This window comes from Moschus berezovskii, chromosome 6 (genome assembly GCF_049115385.1).
Source record: "Moschus berezovskii isolate FMDL1 chromosome 6, NW_MosBer_1.0, whole genome shotgun sequence".
Lineage (NCBI taxonomy): Eukaryota > Metazoa > Chordata > Mammalia > Artiodactyla > Moschidae > Moschus > Moschus berezovskii.
The window spans coordinates 19,902,044-19,919,254 of NC_142465.1; the positions used below are offsets into that span (position 1 = coordinate 19,902,044).

Genomic DNA, 17,211 nt, shown 5'->3' on the forward strand with positions numbered 1-17,211 from the left:
TATTTGCTTGTGATACTGGGACTCAGGGAGTGACAGTGAGAGAATGCAAGTTGCTCAGTCGTGTCTGACTCTTTGAGACCCCATGGACTGTACTGCATGGAATTCTCTAGGTCAGAATACTGGAGTGGGTAACCTTTCCCTTCTATAGGGGATCTTCCGATCCATGGATCAAACCCAGGTCTCCCTCATTGCAGGCGGATTCTTTACCAGCTGAGCCAAAAAGGGAAGCCCCAAGGGATTCAGGGAGAGACAGCAGATCTAATCTGGCAAGGGCAAGGGGAGCCCTGAGAGACTAACTCTCTTTCATTCCCCTTCTCAGTCTTTTATCAAGTAGAAGCTCAATGTTAGGTTCTCATTAACTCATCCACATTGGAGGCTTCACAGACTGAAAATTCTGACTATCTTAAAGCATTAAGGAAGGAAACAGGTCATGGTTAGCTGGCCTTTGTATCTCAGGCAGTCTGCTGCTGCTGCTGCTGAGTCACTTCAGTCGTGTCCGACTCTGTGTGACCCCATAGACGGAAGCCCACCAGGCTCCCCCGTCCCTGGGATTCTCCAGGCAAGAACACTGGAGTGGGTTGCCATTGCCTTCTCCAATGTGTGAAAGTGAAAAGTGAAAGTGAAGTCGCTCAGACCAGGCTCCTCCATCCATGGGATTTTCGAGGCAATAGTACTGGAGTGGCTTGCCATTGCCTTCTCCAAGGCAGTCTAGTTAGGACTTTTTAACATAAGATTTATCATGAGCTCATTTATTTTTTTAACAATACTGTTGCCAAACTTTGAAAAATTTGCTGACCTTCACTCTTAAGTAGGATAAATGATTTCCTTGTTTACATTATCAACTTTCTTAGAAAACCTTTTCTTACCTTTTAGAGTGTAGAAATTAAGTTTCAGTCAGTAAACAGTTTATTATGAATTACAAATTAGCATAACTTAGGATACATTGTATTTAATGAGTGATGTGTTTCTCAGAACAGAAGGGTTGTTTTCTTTTTTTTTTTGCTTTTACATTTATATACTCTCTCACCAAATGTATGGCACAGCATTTGCATGGCTTTTTCTTTCATTTTTTTTTTTACCTTATTTTTTTTTTAATTTTTACTGTTTTATTTTATTTTTTTAACTTTTGTCTTGCACTTTATTTTTTTTTTCACACTATAAATCAGAACATAGTACTAAACAATAATAAATTTTACGTCAACACTCAAGAGGATACACAGCTCCTTCTTTAAATTTCATCAATTACGCCGAATTAAAAGATTGGGGGTTTTTTGTTTTAGTACATTTTGATTCCTTTGCTTGAAACATAGTTACCATTCCTTTTATGGACATTTCACCAAAAACTGATCACTTTTCAGTGACTATTTTATGTTCGGAGCCAATTATTGTTTCCCGAAAAAAGTTTTCTTAATTTATTAAAAGACTTTCATAGAGCAGCAACCACCAGTTACCTTGGGGACAGAGCCATAAATATGATAGCAAAAGGTGTATTACCTTAGTTTTGTGGTAATTTCTGATGGACAGACCATAATCTGACTCCCACTTGGATCCTGACATTCTATCCCATTTTTTTTTTAAGTTCTCTGAAATATTTCAATATTTCTGCAAGTTTAGTAACATCGTAAAATACATTTCAACTAAAATTCACAAATCTAAAAACCTGTTAGGCATTTTTAGGCATTTTAAGTTGGAAATGAAGACCAATGTTACATCGTAATATGCCAATTACAAATAGTACTTCAAATAGCAAATACTACAGTTTGTCCCAAACTTTAAAAACTATTCATGAACTCAACACTGAACTATTGATGGCTATGAGAATTGTTTCCTAGCCTTTTTGAAAATTTCAACCCATTTACGTTTAAAGTAATTATTGATAAGTACGATCCCGTAGCCATTTTCTTTATTGCTCTGGGTTCAAATTTATACACTCTTTCTGTGTTTCCTGTCTATAGAAGATCCTTAAGCATTTGTTGGAGAGCTGGTTTGGAGATGCTGAATTCCCTCAGCTTTTGCTTGTCTGTAAAGCTTTTGATTTCTCCTTCATATTTGAATGAGATCCTTGCTGGGTATAGTAATCTGGGCTATAGGGTATTTTCTTTCATCACTTTAAGTATGTCTTGCCACTCCCTTCTGACCTGAAGAGTTTCTGTTGAAAGATCAGCTGTTATCCTTATGGGAATCCCCTTATGTGTTATTTGCTGCTTTTCCCTTGCTGCTTTTATTTTTTTTTTTTTAAGTCCAACCATAATTTACTGTAGCTAAAACCAGACTTTATACTAACTGCTATTTTCCCATTATATTTGTTATTGAGGATAATGTTTAAACACATAAGATGAATTACTATTACTGGAATTTCACATGAGTAATTTAAAAACACAACCAATTTTTGCTCATTCCAAATCTCTAAATTTTCTTAGGCAGACTGATTTGATTCAAGTAAAAAACCAATTAATGTAGGTTAATTGGAGTAGCTTACCTCGGCCATTGTCTAAAGGGGTCTATGTTCAAAAAGTGAAAAATGTGCAGGAATATTAAGCTATTTTAAAGTTCCTACCAAAAATAAATTTAATAAACAAGCACTAAATAAGGAAAAAGTTACGCACTTCCAATTTATGCTCTTTCTCTGCAAGGACTTCCTTTTGACAACAAAGAAAATCTGCTAACATTCGAGTGAGCTGCTTCCTATCATCTATTTCAGCCGCCAACCTGCCGTTGTAGTCTGCCAGCAACATACAAGCATCCTCTACCATTTTAGAAAGTCTTTCTCCAGACCCTTTATCTGTTATTTTATCTAGAAGGGATACTTCTTGAACTTCAACAGGCAAAGAAGCTATCCTTTGATGAACTGCTGCATCACCAGAAGCTGCATTTTCTAGATCTTGCAATGCTCTAATGAGATCTAGAGTCTGTGGTGGTTCACTTGGAGATCCTAGAGAAGAACAGTTTTCGTTCTCATCCACTTTTATCTGCTCATATATTCGCTTCCTAGGCTTTTTGTCACCGTAAAGAGCTTGCTTAAGTTGTTCTAATACATCATTTTCATAAACAGACCTTTCTTCCCAAATAGATAGCACTCTTCCAAGGTGCTTCTTACAACTTTCATCAGTTTCACTTGAAACATGCTTAAAAGCCTCCACTATAACTGGTGCAAAATCTTTTGTAAACTCTGGCCCCTTTCTTTTGCTGTTCTGAATGACATCATTAGCTAGGTAGAGAAAAGTAAGCTTCCTGTTCGGTTTGGCTTTCCGCAGCTCGCGCTCCCACACGGTGACGATGGGTCGCGAGTGCTTGCGATGGTGGATGAGCCACAGGGACAAGGTCTGCACGTTCTGCTGCGAGTTGCTCAACTCCGACAGCTTCTTCTCCAGCGCCACCTCAGAGAAAGTGGACATCCCTCCGACACCGCGTTTGCGCTGTTCCACGCGGTGGGGCTGAGCGGAGGAGACTTTCGCCGCCCCCGCCGCGGCCTCGCCCCCTCACCCCACCCTTCCCCACACCCTCACCACCACTGCCGCCACATCCAACACCGGCCGCAAACCAGCAAGATGGCGTCCAGCCAGCAGTGATGTCACGGCTGACCGATCCCCTTGCTGCTTTTAATATTTGTTCCCTGTGTTTGATCTTTGTTAATTTGATTAATATGTGTCTTGGAGTATTTCGCCTTGGGTTTATCCTGTTGGGGACTCTCTGGGTTTCTTGGACTTGGGTGATTATTTCTTTCCCTATTTTAGGGAAGTTTTCAACTATTATCTCCTCAAGTATTCTCTCATGGTCTTTCTTTTTGTCTTCTTCTTCTGGGACTCCCATGATTCGAATGTTGGAGCGTTTAACATTGTCCCAGAGGTCTCTAATATTGTCCTGATTTCTTTTAATTCATTTTTCTTTTTTCCTCTCTGTTTCATTTATTTCTACAATTCTATCTTCTAGTTCGCTTATCCTGTCTTCTGCCTCTGTTATTCTACTGTTTGTTCCCTCCAGAGTGTTTCTGATCTCATCTATTGCATTATTCATTGTATATTGACTCTTTTTTATTTCTTCTAAGTCCTTATTAAATCTTTCTTCCATCTTCTCAATCCCTTTCTCCAGGTTATTTATCTGTAACTCCATTTTGCTTTCAAGATTTTGAATCATTTTCACCATCAAAATTTGAAATTCTTTATCAGGTAAATTCCCTATATCTTCTTCTTTTGTTTGTGTTGGTGGGCAATTATCTTGTTCCTTTACTTGCTGGGTATTTCTCTGCCTCTTCATCTTGCTTATATTGCTTTGCTTGGGGTGGCCTTTCCCTCTTCTTGCAGTTTGTGGAGTTCTCTTTATTATGTAGTTTCTTCACTGTGTGTGGGGTTGGACGGGTGACTTGTCCGGGTTCCCTGGTTAGGGAAGCATGTGTCGGTGTTCTGGTGGGTGGAGCTGGATTTCTTCTCTCTCCTTTAGAAGACAATGGGCTGCTTTTCTGGTAGCCTGATGTCCTCTGCCAGTATTCAGAAGTTGTTTTGTGGACTTTACTCCACGTTCAAATGTTCTTTTGATGAATTTGTGGGGGAGAGAGTGGTCTCGCCGTCTTATCCCTCCGCCGTCTTGTTCCTTCCTCCCCAGAACACTGGATTCTTATATTCCACTTGGTCGTGGAGTATCTCTTCCCAGCTGCTCCAGCAAAGTCCAGCCGCTGTACCTTACCTTGGACGAGGGGTATCTCCTCAAGGCCGCCCCTCCTTCTTTGAATGTGGATCAGCTCCTCTCGGCCCTCCAGTGCCCAAGCAGCCACCGCCTCCTGTACGTGGTACAGCTCCTCTCGGCCACCGCGCTAACCCTGGGTGCAGGGTAGCTCCTCTCAGCCACGATTCTGCACGTGGTCGGTTGCGCCGGAGCCGGGCTTCTCTCGCGTCTGCGCCTCCGGAGCTGGGCATCTCTCCTATTACCTTATTTTGATAATATAAGTGTGTACATGTGTAGCGTCAATCTAAATAAAAGCGATAAGCTGAGGCAAGCTCAGATGACCAGAAATTGTCTTTATCAAGGAATAGCAGAAGACGTGCAATTCAGGAAGTCAGTTGAGGGTTTGGGGAGGCTCTGTTTATGGACAAAGAGTGAAAAGAGGGCACGTCCAGCTGGCATTCAGACAGTCTTCTTTCATTTTTTGAAAGACATAATCCTCTCTAATTTCATTTGTTTTTCCTGTGTTGATGGATGGAATGTTATACCACAAGATGACTGTACCTTATCCTGGTACAAAGTGTTTCCACTTTAATAAATAAAAAATTGGATTCTAAAAAGTCACATGATATTTCTTTTCTTGTGAAAATAGTTTTCTCATTTTAATATTTCTCCAATCAAGCTTCCTTATAATTTGCTGTGTGCACTGGTGCAACTTTCCACACAAAAGGTACTAGTCAAGGTTTATAATATACCCTATGATTGGTAGACTCTTAGAACTGATTAAGATACAGTATCTATAAGAATATTTACCTATTTACCACTAGCTGAATAGGCAGCAGCAACTCCTGTCACTTTTCAAAAAGAAAATGATCTATGTTCTGTATTATTATAATATTTCATTAATCTATTTTATTCACTTGTGAAAGTTTAGGGTTAATCCATACCTGAATAAAAAGTTTCTTGTCTCAGTCTCAATGTAGCTTTAATGTTCATTGTAATTATTCTTTCCTGAATTGATGTTTTGCTTCAGTGTGTAATTAAACATGGATTTCTTGTAATAGAAATGTCAATAAACACAGGTTTTCTAAAATGCTTCAAATAAATATAAAAACTTTGACACATCTGATTAAATAGCTGAACATTTTTTTAAAAAGTCAAATTGTAAATAAACTTTAGTATAATTTGATTGCCTCTGCTGTATGAGGACCTATATTTTGAAGGGAACTGTCAGTGAAACAGAGGTAATAGCTGCAGTCTTTTTGTTGTTCATTTGTTTAGCTATTTACTTTTCTAAGCTGATCTATTCTCTGCCTTAAAATTATTAGGAAACCTGACTCCCCGTTAACCAATGATCTCAAAAGTTGACACATTTTCTCTGTCTCTGTTTGGACTGAAGGATAGTGGTGCATGGAATGAAAGCTAAGAGGTCAAGATTCTGAGAAGCAATGACGAGTTTTACTCTGAGGAAAGGATCTGAAGGCTTAATTCCTTTAACGTTGTGAAGATGCAAGCTTTTGCCATCAGCTCATAAAGCAGAGCTTCAAATTTTTGCCCTTAGTTTTCTGATAATGATTTTACTCCCCACCCCTTTTTTTTCCCTCACATATATTTCCAGTACTATCATTGTAACTCCTAATGTTTTAATCCTCTTGTTTTGTGGAACTAATTTCAGTTATATTACTCTAATAAAAAATGAAGGCAGAAGAATTTATAATTTAATTTAAACATACGGACCTATTCTTTTTAAAGTAAATGTTCTAAGTTGTTTTTATTATTTATTGATTATGTCTGTAGGCTGATCTTTCATCCTCCAAACCATGCTGGCTTCTCTGAATTTATTAATTGAAATACAAGACTTAGAATCTGATGGAATTACTTACCCACATTTATAAACCATTAATTTTTTGAAGGACACCATCAGCTGCAATGTGCCCATAGGCATAGATGAAATCAGAATCTTACGATAGAACTCATTTTATCTGTCTACCTTGCCTTAGTTTCTTCTACAGCTGGGACTTAAAATCAAACTTTGTAGTTAAACCCTGGAGAATGATTAAAGTAAGATTTTTTTCAAGTAAAGTTACTAACCTTTAGAGTTAAAAAAAAAAAATCAGTCAAATTCAGGTCTCTAGCCTCATCTAGTTGTGTCAACTTAGGAAATGCTGACCTTCCATTTCTGCGTACTGTAAGCCAGGCTATTACACTTTTCGCTTCTGTACACAGAACATACAAATGTATTCTGTCTTGGACTTAAAACGTTGTTCAAAATTCATAGCTAATTAGTATGTTTCTTTTTTTTTTTTTTTTACTTTTGCTAGAATATATTTATTTTCAAAGGTTTATTTACCTATGTCACTTTGTAGTTTATACTTCATTACATTGCTTGAAATCAATCTCTTCTTTCTTTTTCTCTCTTCACCTCTATGTCTTTTTTTTTTTCTATTAGAATAGATGGTGAGCATTGCAAATAAAACTTGAGTTTATAATAGGTTGATGTCTCAAAATGACATGAGGTGAGGAAGTTCTATTTCTTTATGAAATTTAAGTACTTTTAGGAGATTTTGAATCTACTTGATGTGAAACTTCTGTTAGTCTGAATCAAGAGATAAAAATGAATGGCTTTTCTCGAACTGTAACTAATAAGCACAATCTTTTTAAAAAGTTATTTTTCAGTTATCCCAAATATTTTTTGGTGGCAAATAGGCTTTCCTGATGCAGAATTGTACAAGTTCACTTTTTAAGCTGGTTTTTTTCAATCAGTAATGTTTTGCTGATTTTGAGAAATGAACTGTTATTGTTTGATGTTTTTATGTAATAGCTTGAAGGAAACAGTCTTTTCTATAATCTGCATTCTATATGATTGTTTCTAAAACTATTAGACTAAGAAGATAAAATTTAAAAATAAAACTGCTAGCAAAATCCAAAATATATACTTATTCCAACAGTGAAATCATTTCTGCATGATCAAACATCCTGATATATTCAAGAAGGAAATGACTAACATTTAAATGTTGTCACCATATCACACTATACTCACAATGGGAAATAAATATATGGTCTATGGCATGAGTTGAATTGTGATCCTTAAAGAGATACGGTGAATTCTTAACCACTGGTACCCATGAGGGTGACCTTATTTTGGAATAAAGTTTTTGCAAATGTAATCAAGTTAAGATGAGGTCATTAGGGTAAGCCATAAAACAATAGGACTGGTGTTCTTATAAGAAGAGACAAGACACAGGCATGTAAAGAGAGTGTACCATGTGAAATGGAGGTAGAGACTGAAGTGCTTCAGCTGCAATCCAAAGGGTGCTGAGCTCTGCCATCAAACCACCAGAAAAAGATAGAATAGGAAGAAGTTTCCCCTACAGGTCAGAAAAAGCAAGTCAGGACATGCTTTATCTCACATTTCTGAGCATTCAGAATTGTGAGCCAATGCATTTCTGTTGTTTCAAGTTACATAGTTTATAGCAGTTTGGTAAGCAACTCTAGGAAACTGATATATGCTACTGGGTCTATATTAAAAAGAAATTTAATTTCAATTATGCTCTAAATTAGGTTTGGTTCATAAGAATACATGAAGATATCCAGCACTTAATTGAATGTATCGAAATAAATGCTGTTATGATTACAATTGAAATAATATTTTGATTATTTTTCTTTATAGGAATAAAGCATATCTTTATTATTTTTAATAAGATTCTAGATTATTCCACAGAGTGATTTGAAATTAAATACATTTAAAAAGTAAGACATATTTTCTTTTTCATAGAGTTATATTTTTTCCATCTTTATGCATCTTTAAAAGGACTGGCTTTACTGACAGGGTTATCCTGCTGTGCAATACCTTACACTTAATGTGGACCTCTCTTTTACCAGGGAATGAGTACAGTTCAGTTCAGTCTCTCAGTAGTGTCCGGCTCTTTGCAACCCCATGGACTGCAGCACGCCAGGCCTCCCTGTCCATCAGCAACTCCCACAGTTCACTCAAACTCATGTCCATTGAGTCGGTGATGCCATCCAACCATCTCATCCTCTGTCATCCACTTCTCCTCCTGCCTTCAATCTCTACCAGCATCAGGGTCTTTTCAAGTGAGTCATTTCTTTGCATGAGGTGGCCAAAGTATGTGAGTTTCAACTATAACATCCCTCCTTCCAATGAAAACTCAGGACTGATCTTCTTTAGGATGGACTGGTTGGATATCCTAGCAGTCCAAGGGACTCTCAAGCATCTTCTCCAATGCCACAGTTCAAAAGCGTCAATTCTTCAGCACTCACATTTTTTTATAGTCCAACTCACATCTGAGACTACTACATGACTACTGGAAAAAACATAGCCTTGAGTAGATGGACCTCTGTTGGCAAAGGAATAGCTCTGCTTTTTAATATGCTGTCTAGGTTGGTCACAACTTTCCTTCTGAGGAGTAACCATCTTTTAATTTTATGGCTGCAGTCACCATCTGAGTGATTTTGGAGCCCCCAAAATAAAGTCTGTCACTGTTTCCACTGTTTCCCCATCTATTTGCCATGAAGTGATGGAACTGGATGCAATGATCTTAGTCTTCTGAATGTTGAGTTTAAGTCAACTTTTTCACTCTCCTCTTTCACTTTCATCAAGAGGTTCTTTATTTCTTCTTTGCTTTCTGCCATAAGGGTGGTGTCATCTGCATATCTGAGGTTATTGATATTTCTCCTGACATTCTTGATTCCACCTTGCACTTCATTCAACCCAGCGTTTTTCATGATGTATTCTGCATATAAGTTAAATAAGCAGGGTGACAATAAACAGCCTTGATGTACTCCTTTTTCTATTTGGAACCAGTCTGTTATCCCATGTCCAGTTCTAACTGTTGCTTCCTGACCAGCATACAGATTTCCCAAGAGGCAGGTAGGTGGTCTGGTTTTCCTATGTCATTCAGAATTTTCCACAGTTTATTTTGATCCACACAGTCAAAGGCTTTGGCATAGTCAATAAAGCAGAAATAAATGTGTTTCTGGAACTCTCTTACTTTTTCAGTGCTCCAGCGGATGTTGGCAATTTGATCTCTGGTGCCTCTGCCTTTTCTAAACCAGCTTGAACACCTGGAAGTTCACGGTTCACACATTGTTGAAGTCTGGCTTGGAGAATTTTGAGCATTACTTTAGTAGCCTCTGAGATGAGTGCAATTGTGTGGTAGTTTGAGCATTTTTGGCATTGCCTTTGTTTGGAATTGGATTGAAAACTGACCTTTCTCAATCCTGTGGCCAATGCTGACGTTTCCTAATTTGCTGGCATATTGAATGCAGCACTTCCACAGCATGATCTTTTAGGATTTGAAATAGCTCAACTGGAATTCTATCACCTTCACTAGTTTTGTTTGTAGTGATGTTTCCTAAGGCTCACTGGACTTCACATTCCAGGATGTCTGGCTCTAGGTGAGTGAACACACCATCCTGATTATCTGGGTCATGAAGATTTTTTTGTATAGTTCTGTATATTGTTGTCACCACTTCTTAATACCTTCTGCTTCTGTTAGGTCCATACAATTTCTGTCCTGTATTGAGCCCATCTTTGCTTGAAATGTTCCCTTGATATCTCTAATTTTCTTGAAGAGATCTCTAGTCTTTCCCATTTTATTGTTTTCCTCTATTTCTTTGTACTGATCACTGAGGAAGGCTTTCTTATCTCTCCTTGCTATTCTTTGGAACCCTGTATTGAAATGGGTATATCTTTCCTTTTCTCCTTTGATTTCAATTATCTTATTTTCACAGCTACTTTTAAGGGCTCCTCAGACAGCCATTTTGCTTTTTTGCATTTCTTTTCCATGGGGATGGTCTTGATCCCTGTCTCCTGTATAATGTCATGAACCTCAGTCCATAGTTCATCAGGCACTCTGTCTATCAGATCTAGTCCCTTAAATCTATTTCTCACTTCCACTGTATAATGGTAAGGGATTTGATTTAGGTCATACCTGAGTGGTCCAGTGGTTTTCCCTACTTTCTTCAATGTAAGTCTGAATTTGGTTATAAGGAATTCATTATCTGAGCCACAGTCTGCTCCTGGTCTTGTTTTTGCTGACAGTATAGAACTTCTCCATCCTTGGCTGCAAAGAATATAATCAATTTGATTTTGGTGTTGACCATCTGGTGATGTCCATGTGTAGAATCTTCTTTACACCTGTTGTTGGAAAAGGGTGTTTGCTATGACCAGTGTGTTCTCTTGGCAGAACTCTATTAGCCTTTGCCCTGCTTCATTCCGTGCTCCAAGGCCAAATTTGCCTGTTACTCCAGGTGTTTCTTGACTTCCCAATTTTGCATTCCAGTCCCCTATAATGAAAAGGACATCTTTTCTGGGTGTTAGTTCTAAAAGTTCTTGTAGGTCTTCATAGAACCGTTCAACTTCGGCTTCTTCAGCATTTCTGGTTTGAGCATAGGCTTGGATCACCGTAATATTGAATGGCTTGCCTTGGAAACGAACAGATATCATTCTGTCATTTTTGAGATTGTATCCAAGTACTGTATTTTGGACTCTTTTGTTGACCATGATGGCTAATCCATTTCTTCTAAGGGATTCCTGCCCACAGTAGTAGATATCATGGTCATCTGAGTTGAATTCACACATTCCAGTCCATTTTAGTTTGCTAGTTCCTAGATATCTATGTTTACTCTTGCCATCTCTATTTTGACCACTTCCAATTTGCCTTGATTCATTGACAAACGTTCCAGGTTCCTATGCAATACTGCTCTTTACAGCATCAGACCTTGCTTCCATCACCAGTGGCATCCAGAACTGGGTGTTGTGTTTGCTTTGGCTCTGTCTCTTCATTCTTCCTGGAGTTATTTCCAGGAGAAAGGAACAGTGACCCCACAAGCAACTGACACAGAATTACCTGTGAGTGTCCAGGAGTCTCCAGCAGAGGCGTGGGTTGGTGGTGGCCTGCTGCAGAGTTGAGGGCACTGAGTATAGCAGTACAAGCATGTAATCTTTTGAAGGAGACTGCCATTATCCTCATTATTCCCACCACAGTTTGGCCCTAGGTACATAGCAGGGAGGGAACACAGCCCCACCCATCAACAGAATATTGGATTAAAGTTTAATTGAGCGTGGCCCCGCCCATTAGAACAAGACCCAGTTTCCCCCTCAGTCAGTCTCTCCCATCAGGAAGCTTCCATAAGCCTCTTATCCTTCTCCATCAGAGGGCAGACAGACTGAAAACCACAATCACAGAAAACTAACCAATCTGATAACATGGACCACAGTCTTTCTAACTCAGTAAAATAATGAGCCATGCCCTGTTGGCCACTCAAGATGGATGGGTCATGGAGATTTCTGACAAAATGTGGACCACTGGAGAAGGGAATGGTAATCATTTCAGTATTCTTGCCTTGAGATTCCCATGAACAGTATGAAAAGGCAAAAAGATAGGACACTGAAAAATGAACTCCCCAGGTCGGTAGGTGCCCAATATGCTACTAGAGATCAGTGGAGAAATAACTCCAGAAAGAATGAAGAGATGGAGCCAAAGCAAAAACAAAACCCAGTTGTGGATGTGACTGGTGATGGAAGCAAGTCTAATTTCTAAGTTATAACTTAACAAGAAAATTAAACTTACAACCATTTTGAGAAAAAGATCTGGCAGTGCCTTTTAAAGACAAGCCTAAAGATACTTCTGTTATATGACCCTACAACTGTACTCCTAGATATTTACTCACTCACAGTGTCTCAGACAGCAAAGAATCTGCCTGCAATGCAGGAGACCAGGTTCGATTCCTGGGTTGGGAAGATCCCCTGCAGAAGGAAATGACAACCCACTCCAACATTCTTGCCCAGAGAATCCCAAGGACAGAAGAGCCTGATGGGCTACAGTCCATGGAGTTGCAAAATGTTGGACATGACTGAATGACTAACACACACACATATTTACCCAAGAGCATTAAAAGCAAATGTCCACACCAGCGTGTCAAGAAAGCTCATACAGATTTAAGAAAAACTGGTAAAAACTGATAACTTCCCAAGTTGCCATTAACAGACTGGATTTTAAAAAGTAAGTCATATTCATATGATGGAACACGGCTCAGCAATAAAAATAAAAGTATTATCAATAAACACAATAGCATATATAAATCTCAAGAGATGAGAATGAAGTTTATACAAGAAAGTACATGTAGAATGGTTTCATTTATATGAAGTTCTAAAATAGGTGAAATTAATCAGGTTTGTGGTTACACCTGGGGTTTGATTGGTAAGGAAACTGACTATAAAAAAGCATGAGGACTTTTCTTGCATAATGATAATGTCCTATACCTTGACAGTAAATTGAATTGCAAAGTTGTGCACAGCTGTCAAAATTTATCAAGTAATACACTTAAGGTTTGTGCAGTTTATCACACAAACATTTTATTTTAAAATAAATTCACAAAAAAAGACCTTTGCTCAGTCATGTCCAATTCTTTGCAACCCTGTGGACTGTAGCCCATCACGATCCTCTGTCCATTGGATTTTCCATGCAAGAGTACTGGAGCGGGGTGCCATTTCCTCCTCCAGGGCCTAGGGATTGAATCAAGTCTCCTGCATCTCCTGCATTGGCAGGTGGATTCTTCACTATTATGCCACTAATTAACAAATAATTGACCTTTAAATGATAATATATATGTTAATGTTTTTAGGAGTATGTACTCCAGTACTCTTGCCTAGAAAATCCCATGGATGGAGGAGCCTGGTAGGCTGCAGTCCAGTCCATGGGGTCGCTAAGGGTCGGACACGACTGAGTGACTTCACTTTCAATTTTCACTTTCACACATTGGAGAAGGAAATGGCAACCCACTCCAGTGTTCTTGCCTGGAGAATCCCAGGGACAGGGGAGCCTGGTGGGCTTCCGTCTATGGGATCACACAGAGTCGGACACGACTGAAGTGACTTAGCAGCAGCAGCATACCGGATGTCTATAAATATTTTTTTAATATATATAAAAGGAAGGATTGAACTATAGGTAGATGGAGGGATAAATGATAAATCAAGTATAGTAAAATATTAATAGTGGGAATGTTCATAATGGTATACATGCATGCTCAGCTGCCTCAGTTGTGTCCAACTCTGTGATCCCCATGGACTGTAGTCCACCAAGCCCCTCTGTCCATGGGGATTATTCAGCAATACTGGAGTGGGTTGCCATTTCCTCCTCCAGGTGATCTTCCACACCCAGGAATTGAACCCGTGTCTCTTATGCCTCCTGCATTGGCAGGTGGGTTTTTACCACTAGTGCCACCTGGGAGGGGTACTATAAAATTCATTCCTTTCTTGCAGCGTGTTTGAAAATCTTACTTTTAAAAAAGTATAAAAGTTTTATTGTTTATTTTACTTATTCAAAAAATGTCTAAATTCCTATTTTGTGCCAGATATATTTAGAGAGAAAATATAAAGGAAATAGCAATCTTACCCATATTGTGTTTAGATTTTTCTTATGTAATTTCTCTCTAAATATAATTGCTGAAAAATTTGAATCTATATAAATCTATAAAGGCCTATGAGACTAATAACAACTTCACTTTTGCTTAGAGATCTGGGGAACAGGAATAAAAAAAATAAAATTTTTTTTTTTTTTTTTTTACAAAAAGAAAAATCACCAGAGGTCTTATGCAAGTATTTGCTGTTTGAAAAAAAGCTTGACTTCTTTCTTGGTCATGTAACAGCCTAACAATGATGGTTGTGATTTTAATAGATAAACCATTTAACAAAGAAGCAGGATGGCAAAACACAAAAAATCTGAGAAGTAAACACAGAGGCATTTTCTTCTGCTTAAATCAAATATGGAAGTCTTCAGGGGTTAATTCTTTTGTACTAATGTTTAGTATGAACCTATTCTTGTTAATAAACTGTGCTAAGTATTTTATAGTCATTCTTTTACTTGACATTCAAAATAAGTTTTTGATATTGGATTTTTATCCTTACTTATAATTTTTTCAAAGAGGACTTCAAGGAGAAATGACTTATCTAAAGTCACAGTGGAATTCTGAACTGACTGTAACTAGAACATTATATTCTTTTGAAGAGATTGTTTAGGATTAGTATTTGACTTAATAATAAAAAGTGAAATCAATGATATATTAATATTAATTGTGCTTCCATAATATTATTAGATCTAGTTCTATCAAAAAGTGCTCCTTCAGTCAACTGCTAGAATTGTATTAGGACAACTACCATATTATCCCAACTCTTTAAATTGCCTCCTAATCCAAAATCCTCAATTCTAGTTAAGCTATTTCAATTCTAAAAGATGATGTTGATAAAGTGCTGCACTCAATATGCCAGCAAATTTGGAAAACTCGGCAGTGGCCACAGGACTGGAAAAGTCAGTTTTCATTCCAATCCCAAAGAAAGGTAATGCCAAAGAATGCTCAAACTACCCACAATTGCACTTATCTCACACACTAATAAAGTAATACTTGAAATTCTCCAAGCCAGGCTTCAGCAATACTTGAACTGTGAACTTCCAGATGTTCAAGCTGGATTTAGAAAAGGCAGAGGAACCAGAGATAGAATTGCCAACATCTGTTAGATCATTGAAAAAGCAAAATAATTCCAGAAAGACATCTACTTTTGCTTTATTGACTATGCCAAAGCCTTTGACTGTGTGGATCACAACAAACTGCGGAAAATTCTTCAAGAGGTGGGAATATCAGACCACCTGACCTGCCTTCTGAGAAATCTGTATGCAGGTTGAGAAACAACAGTTAGAACTGGATATGGAACAACAGACTTGTTTCAAATAGGGAAAGGAGTACATCAAGGCTGTATATTGTAACCCTGTTTATTTAACTTTCATGCAGAGTACATCACAAGAAATGCTGGAGTGGATGCAGCACAAGCTGTAATCAAGATTGCCGGGAGAAATATCAATAACCTCAGATATGCAGATGACACCACCCTTATGGCAGAAAGCAAAGAAGAACTAAAGAGTCCCTTTATGAAAGTTCAGTTCAGTTCAGTTCAGTTCAGTCGCTCAATCGTGTCCGACTCTCCGTGACCCCATGAATTACAGCACGCCAGGCCTCCCTGTCCATCACCAACTCCCGGAGTACACTCAAACTCATGTCCACAGAGTTGGTGATGCCATCCAGCCATCTCATTCTCCGTCGTCCCCTTCTCCTCCCGCCCCCAACCTTTCCCAGCATCAGAGTCTTTTAGGAGAGTTAAAAAGTTGGCTTAAAGCTCAACATTCAGAAAACTAAGATCATGGCATCTGGTCCCATCACTTCACGGCAAATAGATGGGGAAGCAGTGGCAGACTTTTGGGGGGCTCCAAAATCACTACAGATGGTGACTGCAGTCATGAAATTGAAAGATGCTTGCTCTTTGGAATGAAAGTTATGACCAACTTAGACAGCATATTAAAAAGGAGAGACATTAGTTTGCCAACAAAGGTCTGTCTAGTCAAGGCTATGGTTTTTCCAGTAGTAATGTATGGATGTGAGAGTTGGACTATAAAGAAAGTTGAGCACCAAAGAATTGATGCTTTTGAACTATTGTGTTGGAAAAGACTCTTGAGAGTCCCTTGGACTGCAAGGAGATCCAACCAGTCTATCCTAAATAAATTGGTCCTGAATATTCATTGAAAGGACAGATGTTGAAGCTCCAATACTTTGGCCACCTGATGAGAAGAACTAACTCACTGGAAAAGACCCTGATGCTGGGAAAGATTGAAGGTGGGAGGAGAAGGGGATGACAGAGGATTAGATGGTTGGATGGCATCACCAACTCAATGGACATGAGTTTGAGTAAACTGTGGAAACTGGTGATGGACAGGGAAGCCTGGCATGCTGCAGTCCATTTAGTCACAAAGAGTCACACACCACTGAGTGACTGAACTGAACTGAATCCACAATTGAAGCAAATAAGTATTTTGACCTTTGTTTATGTTGTGGCGCTGCTAATGGCGCAGGACTGAATAACAACCTGGATCAGTGAAGCATACTCAGCTAGCTCATTGATACTCAGTAACTGTATCTTTAGATACAGGCCAGTAAATGACAAAAGAAAGTTTTCTAAGTCAGTGGCTACAGTGCTGAAACCTTCTTGGAAACAATAAAAACCTAGGGACAAAATTATTAAGAAATGCCTGTGTCATTCATCTTTTTTCTGGATGATTTTATTGCTCTTCAGTAAACTGCTCAGATTCTAAGAGACCCCCACCCCCACAAGTGCATGCGTGCTCAGTCACCCAGTTGCATCCAACTCTTTTCGACCATTTGGACTGTAGCCTGCCAGGCTCCTCTGCTCATGGAATTTTCCAGACAAGAATACTGGAGTGGGTTGCCATTTCCTTCTCCAGGGGAATCTTCCTGACCCTGGGATTGAGCCTGTGCTTCTGCATTGGCAGGGGTATTCTTTATATCACTGTGCCTCCTTAGATTCTAATCAATAGACTCCAGAAGATGTCAACATTTTAAGAACAGTTATCTTTCTCTTACCCACCTACACCCCCTACATATATATGTGTGTGTGTGCATGCATGTGTGTGCATGCTCAGTAGTGTACAACTCTTTGCTACCCTTTGGACTATAGCCTTCCAGGCT

At 38.7% G+C, this 17,211-nt stretch overlaps 1 protein-coding gene across 1 annotated transcript; it reads right to left on the reverse strand.

Annotated features, from left to right (window-relative positions):
• Window positions 1-2,241: 2,241 nt before the first annotated feature.
• On the reverse strand, window positions 2,242-3,515 carry RPRD1A (regulation of nuclear pre-mRNA domain containing 1A). Its single transcript, XM_088836671.1, has one exon. The coding sequence runs from the start codon at window positions 3,393-3,395 to the stop codon at window positions 2,583-2,585; it is 813 nt and encodes a 270-aa protein (XP_088692797.1). The 5' UTR covers window positions 3,396-3,515; the 3' UTR covers window positions 2,242-2,582.
• Window positions 3,516-17,211: the final 13,696 nt, after the last annotated feature.

Excerpts from the sequence above, each read along its gene's own strand:
- RPRD1A (XM_088836671.1), bottom strand. The coding sequence starts at position 3,395 with ATGTCCACTTTCTCTGAGGTGGCGCTGGAGAAGAAGCTGTCGGAGTTG.